Here is a 6703-nt window from a genome sequence, read left to right as displayed (position 1 = left end):
GTGCTCCATCCCCACGGGGTGCGGCTCCCCACGTGCTCCATCCCCACGGGGTGTGGGCTCCCCACATGCTCGGCCCCCATGGGGTGTAGGCTTTGGTGACTTAGCGTTAATGTTTGGACGTCCACACTTTTCTGTCATGCTCCGCGCTCTTCCTGGCCTGGCCTGGCCTGGAGCTTTGTCCGAGAGGAAACACTGGACTTCCCAAGGAGGAAGGCCAGCTGGCTCAGGAAGACCACTGCAGAGTTCCGTCTCCTGGCCACATCGCGTCCCTCTCAGGGCCCAGTTTTGCTAGTGGACACAGACATGTGACCGCTGATTGTGGCGTCAGTGCTCTGGGAACCCACTGGACTCTAGGTCCAGGGAGGCAGAGGGCTCTCGGGCTCCTGGGGCGGATGCAGACAGCAGTGGGGCTTTGGACTGACCTCAGCTCCCTTCATTGTCAACGCGGCTGCCGTTAGAGCTGTACTGAGGCCGAGTGGGAGAGCACAGGAGGTCAGGGACGGAGTCACGCGTTCAGTCCCTGTGCAGTTTCTAGAAAGTTCTTACTAGAACCGGTTAAGTTGTGGTGCTGCGTTAGTTAGGCCTGGGGTGGGAGTGGGCGTGGGCCTGAGGGCACCGTGCTCCGTCCCTCACTGGTGCCCGGGGCAGCGGGGCCTGGCCTTAGCTGTGTGCGTTTCTTGCTGTGTGTGGAAGCGGGTCAGAGTGTGCGCAGGTCCCAGGGGGTCTGACAGGTGCGCGCTCCTCAGAGGCGGCGCTGGCCGCGGTGCTGGCCCTGTGACCTTTGGGTCCAGTCTCCACACTTGGACATGGCCGCTGCCCTCAGTGCTTGATCTCCCTCATTCCCACCTTGGCGTCTAGAGCTGCGGGAGGCCCAGCGGCGGAAGAAGCAGCTGGAGGAGAGGTGCCGGCTGGAGGAGAGCATTGGGAACGCCGTGCTCACCTGGAACAATGAGATCCTGCCCAACTGGGAGGCCATGTGAGCGGGCGAGGCGGGGGCCAGGGCCTGGCAGTGCAGGGAAGACCCGGGGGGACAGGGCAGGAGCCGGGGCCTGGCGGTGCAAGGAGGACCGGGGGGACAGGGACAGGGCAGGGGCCGGGGCCTGACAGTGCAGGGAGGACCCGGGGGACAGGGACAGGGCAGGGGCCTGGGCCTGGCAGAGCAGGGAGGACCGGGGGCTGGGGGGGACAGGGACGGGGCAGGGGGATGCCGGGGTGAGCAGGGCAGGAAGAGAGGGAATGAGGATGGAGTAGGGAAGGGGGGATGAGATGGACAGGGGGACAACTGGGGGAGGTGCCAGACAGTGACAAAAGAACAGGGTCCAGGCAGGGGTAGGAATGGGAGGTGACCAAGGGTGGGGGCCACAGGGCCCAGGCTGAGGTGGGAGGGAGATGACCAGGGGAGGGGGTTACGGCCTGGCGGGACACCCTGTCCCCCAGCTCTCAGCACCCACTTCTGCAGCTCCCCTCAGCCCTCCCAGGATACATCCTGTCTGTCCTCCCAGTCCAGCTACCTGGGGCTCTTTAAGCATGAGTCTTTCCCTCACTGTGGACAGCTCGGAGGCTCTTGCCATGTCCCTTGGTTTAGTGGGCAGGGAAGTGGGGGGTGCTGTGCCACCGTCTCCTCTCTGACCCTCTGCCCACAGATCTGACCCTGACTCTGGACAGGCACCCTGGCTCCCAGGCCACTCATGCCCGCGGGTCAGCATTCCTTCTTTGCAGACTCTCAGTCCTGCTGTCCTGTCCAGGTGGAGCTCCAGGAAGGCCCGGGACCTGTGGTGGCAGGGTATCCCACCCAGCGTGCGCGGCCGCGTCTGGAGCTTGGCTATTGGCAATGAGCTGAACATCACCCACGGTGAGCACCACTTGGCGCGCTGACCTCCAGGGGAGAACTGACCTCTGGGGTAAACCATCCGCTGTCCTGTGGGCAGGGCCCGCCGCTTTCCTGTTGGGAGGACCTCCAAGGACCTGCCCGCTGCCCTGTCGGGAAGGACGTGGGCCTCTCTTGTGCCGTGGTTTGGGTGTGGGGTTTCGAAGCAGAGTGACCGCTGGTCGTGTCACTGGCCGTCGTTTGCTGTGTGATGTCCCTGCCTCCTTTTCTACCTCCCCTTGCTGAGCAGGGTCGGGGCAGATGCTGCCCTTCTGTCCTCAGTGGCCAGCTGCCTGTGGGGGCCTTGCTGCCCCTTAGAGCAGCACGTGACCCCCGTGGTCAGTCCAGGCTGGAGGGGCAGCTGGGCCAGGGTCCCTGGTCACTGACTGCTGAACCTGATGGCGGATTTACAATTGTGCGTTTCCTTCTGCTTTCCCCCGTCCGGCGCCCGTAGTGACCCCTGGTCACGTGAGAACTGGCAGGACTTTCTTCACGTCTCAGCTCACAGAAGCTTCCATTCCTGGGGCCCATTGTGTTAGGTCTTCAGGGAGTGTCCCTGGTCCTCTGAACAGAGCCTCAGGGAGGCCGTGGGGAGCACAGGGTGTACGCCGTGCTCACTGAGACTCACAGATTGAAAAAGTGCAAACTCCGTACCCCGGGCACCGAGACCATGGAGACTGGTGGGGGACCTGGAGTGTACCCTGTACCCCTGAGCACAGAGACTCTCAGAGATCATGGGGGGACACTGGGTACCCTGTACTCTGAGCACAGAGAGTCACAAAGATCATTGGGGGACACAGGGTGCCCCCTGTACCCTGAGGGTGGAGACTCACAGATGCCGTGGGGGACACCAGGTGCCCCTGCACCACGAGCGCAGAGAGTCACAGAGATCACTGGGGGACACCAGGTGCCCCTGCATCCCGAGCAGAGGCTCAGAACGTTTGCTTGCAGAACTCTTCGACATCTGCCTCGCCCGAGCCAAGGAGCGCTGGCGGTCCCTGAGCACCGGCGGCCTGGACGGCGAGAGTGAAGGTGCGTCCAGCCCCTCAGGGATGCTCCTGTGCAGTCGGGGAGGGGTGAGCGCCCCACATGAAAAGGGGCTTTTAAGGGGCACGAGTTTGAAGCAGCCGCTACGGCAGCGGTGTCCAGCTCAGGGGGCAGTGTGCCCGTGTGCTGTAGGGGCGAGAGCAGGCTTCCACAGCTGTGTCACGCACACACTCTGTCCTTCGTGTGTGTGTGCTGGACCTCAGAGGAAGGTCCTGTTAGAAAGGCTCCTGCAGGCTCTGCTGGTGGGTCTCCACGTCTCTCCTGCCTGTGTGCGTGCGTGCCTGTGTGTGGGCATGTGCGTGCCCGTGCATCCCGTGTGCGTGCGCATGTGTGGGCGTGTGTGTGCCCCTGCATCCCGTGTGCGTGTGTGTGTGTGGGCATGTGTGTGCCCCTGCATCCCATGTGCGTGTGGGTATGTGTGTGCCCCCACAGCCTGTGTGCGTGCATGTGTGTGGGCATGTGTGTGCCCCTGCATTCTGTGTATGTGGGGGGGCGTGTGTGTGCCCCTGCATCCCGTGTGCGTGCGTGTGTGTGGGTATGTGTGTGCCCCTGCATCCTGTGTGCGTGTGTGTGCCCCCACCGCCTGTGCGTGCGTGCGTGTGTGTGCCCCTGCATCCCGTGTGCGTGTGGGTGTGTGTGCCCCCACAGCCTGTGTGCGTGCATGTGTGTGTGTGGGCGTGTGTGTGCCCTTGCATCCCGTGTCCGTGCGTGTGTGGGCGTGTGTGTGCCCCTGCATCCTGTGTGCGTGCGTGTGTGTGTGGACGTGTGTGTGCCCCTGCATCCCGTGTGCGTGCGTGTGTGTGGGCATGTGTGTGCCCGTGCATCCCATGTGCGTGTGGGTATGTGTGTGCCCCCACAGCCTGTGTGCGTGCATGTGTGTGGGCATGTGTGTGCCCCTGCATTCTGTGTGTGTGTGGGGGCGTGTGTGTGCCCCTGCATCCCGTGTGCGTGCATGTGTGTATGTGTGTGCCCCTGCATCCTGTGTGCGTGTGTGTGCCCCCACCGCCTGTGTGCGTGCTTGCATGTGTGTGGGCATGTGTGTGCCCCTGCATCCCATGTGCGTGCGTGCCTGTGTGTGCCCCTGCATCCTGTGTGCATGTGTGTGGGCATGTGTGTGCCCCTGCATCCTGTGTGGGTTTGTGTGTGGGGGTGTGTGTGCCCCTGCATCCCGTGTGCGTGCGTGTGGGTGGGTATGTGTGTGCCCCCACAGCCTGTGCGTGCGTGCGTGTGTGTGCCCCTGCATCCCGTGTGCGTGCGTGTGGGCGTGTGGGCATGTGTGTGCCCCTGCATCCTGTGTGCGTGCGTGTGTGTGGACGTGTGTGTGCCCCTGCATCCCGTGTGTGTGCGTGTGTGTGGGTATGTGTGTGCCCCCACCGCCTGCGTGTGTGTGGGCGTGTGTGTTCCCCTGCATCCCGTGTGCATGTGTGTGTCTGGGCGTGTGTGTCCCCCTGCATCCCGTGTGCATGTGTGTGCCCCTGCATCCCATGTGTGTGTGGGGGCGTGTGTGTCCCCCTGCATCCTGTGTGTGTGTGGGGGTATGTGTGTGCCCCTGCATCCCGTGTGCATGCGTGTGTGTGGGCGTGTGTGTGCTGCTGCATCCCATGTGTGTGGGTATGTGTGTGCCCCCACAGCCCGTGTGCGTGCATGCGAGTGTGTGGGCGTGTGTGTGCCCCTGCATCCCGTGTGTGTGCCTGCGTGTGTGTGGGCATGTGTGTGCCCCTGCATCCCGTGTGTGTGTGTGGGTATGTGTGTGCCCCCACCACCTGTGTGCGTGCGTGCCTGTGTGTGGGCGTGTGTGTACCCCTGCATCCCGTGTGCGTGCGTGTGTGTGGGTATGTGTGTGCCCCTGCATCCCGTCTGCGTGTGTGCCTCCGTGCGTGCGTGTGTGTGGGCATGTGTGTGCCCCTGCATCCCGTCTGCGTGTGTGCCTCTGTGCGTGCGTGTGTGTGCCCCTGCATCCCGTGTGCGTGCGTGTGGGGGGGGCATGTGTGTGCCCCTGCATCCCGTGTGCGTGCATGCCTGTGTGTGCCCCTGCATCCTGTGTGCGTTTGTGCATGTGTGTGGGTATGTGTTTGCCCCCACAGCCTGTGTGCGTGCATGCGTGTGTGTGTGTGTGTGTGCATGTATGTGTTTGTGTGTGCCCCCACGCCTGTGCCTGCAGCCTGTGTGTTTGTGTGAAATTTCTGTTTCGACTGTGCCAGTTCCTCCAGGCAGGCGTTCATACCCAGGAACCAGCCTGTGGTGCGTCCAGGCCCTCCTGCCTTGGGCCAGCACAGTGACCTCAGCAGCACAGTGACCTCAGCTGTCCCTACAGATGCCGGCTTCCCAGCGGCCGACAGAGAAGCCAGCCTGGAGCTGATCAAGCTGGACATCTCCAGAACATTCCCTAGCCTCTGCATCTTCCAGCAGGTGGGTGTTTGTCAACCGCTGATGGTGCCCGACTGTGCATGGCCACCCTTGCATGGCCAGATTGGGGTGAGGTGGGGGTCTCAGGGTGGCAAGCTCGCTTGCTGGTCACGCAGGTAAAGCTCATGGTCATGCCCGGTCTCCTGTTGACATTCACGTCGGAAGTCCTTCAGCGCACTGCAGAGTGGTGGAGGGCTGGCTCACCGAGTCCCCTGACTAATGAGCCACCACCTGCCCTTGCTGGACGCTGGGGCAGTGCCCAGTCCTGGACGGAGACCGTGGGGCCTCAGCACAGAATGGGACAGAGAGCCAGGTCGGAACCGGACACTGGGAATGGAGCCTCGGGTGCTGGATCTGTCAACAGACAGGCTCCCCAGATTGACAGACTGGGGCTGAGGGGGCTGCTGCTGTCCTAGAATGCGGTTCTAGAATGTTCTAGAAACCTGGAGTGGACACGGCACCCCGTGTCCTGCATCACAGTCCAAGTCTGGAAACAAGGGCTTTGGACAGTCAGAGACTGGACCGGTGGTGCTAAGTCTGTGGTCACTCCGTCCTTCCTTTTCCTCCAGAGCTAGGCTTGACCTGGTGTGCTGCTTCTCCTGGGCACCCTCTGTAGTTCAGGGGTCCTGTCCCCCCGTGGACCCTCTGTGGTTCGGGGGTCCTGTCCCCCCATGGACCCTCTGTGGTTTGGGGGTCCTGTCCCCCCAGGGGGAGTTTTATGGTTGATGTGCTTTTTGCCCCGCCCGTGTCTCTCCCCCGTCCCTGCTTTGTGTCCCTGTTGGGTGTCTAGGAGCTCGGTTACAGGAAGGGAGATTTGCCAAGTGACCCTGGCAGCCGCCCTGGTTGCTTGCTCTGAGGACGGCTGCTGGCCCTGGGCCCAGTCTCGAGTGGTGGTCACCCTTTGCTCTGCTCCGTACTGGCCCCCAGACCTCCGCGTCCATCTCAGCAGGTCCTCACTGCCCTCGGGGAGCAGGTCCTGTCTCCTTCTGAGGGGCAGAGCTCTCTGTCCAGGTCACTCCATGCTCGGCCCTGGTGGCTGGTCTGGTAGAGAACCCGCCCCTTCCCACACACCTGAGCATGCCTCTGATGTGCCCTGTGCCCCAGTGTCCACACACCGGCCAGGCCTCTTGTTCTCCACACGTTCCTGGTGCTGACCAGGTATCCCGTAAATACAGCTTATTTACTAGCGTTAAATAATTGCGTGCAGGGGACCCACAGAGCTAGACACGGCCAGAGTGCTGGCTGCCCAGGTCGCAGGAGAAGCGGCGCCAGGGTGGCTGCGCAGCCAGCAAGCCTGGGTCCGTCTCTGACCCTGTGTGGACACGGACCGGGGCCCGTCTCTGACCCTGTGTGGACACGGACCCGGGCCCGTCTCTGACCCTG

At 63.0% G+C, this 6703-nt stretch overlaps 1 protein-coding gene across 1 annotated transcript in view; it reads left to right on the top strand.

Annotated features, from left to right (window-relative positions):
- The window catches only part of TBC1D14 (TBC1 domain family, member 14), a 67481-nt gene that overhangs the window by 44200 nt on the left and 16578 nt on the right, over positions 1 to 6703 (top strand). The window contains exons 5-8 of the mRNA XM_006893626.1: positions 859 to 976; positions 1746 to 1852; positions 2819 to 2899; positions 5229 to 5323. Of these exons, the coding sequence (XP_006893688.1) occupies positions 859 to 976; positions 1746 to 1852; positions 2819 to 2899; positions 5229 to 5323 (401 nt within the window). The remainder of the gene's footprint in view (positions 1 to 858; positions 977 to 1745; positions 1853 to 2818; positions 2900 to 5228; positions 5324 to 6703) is intronic.

This window comes from Elephantulus edwardii, unplaced genomic scaffold (assembly GCF_000299155.1).
Source record: "Elephantulus edwardii isolate Elephantulus edwardi_28Jun2011 unplaced genomic scaffold, EleEdw1.0 scaffold00129, whole genome shotgun sequence".
NCBI lineage: Eukaryota > Metazoa > Chordata > Mammalia > Macroscelidea > Macroscelididae > Elephantulus > Elephantulus edwardii.
This window is presented reverse-complemented; position numbering and strand designations above follow the sequence as displayed.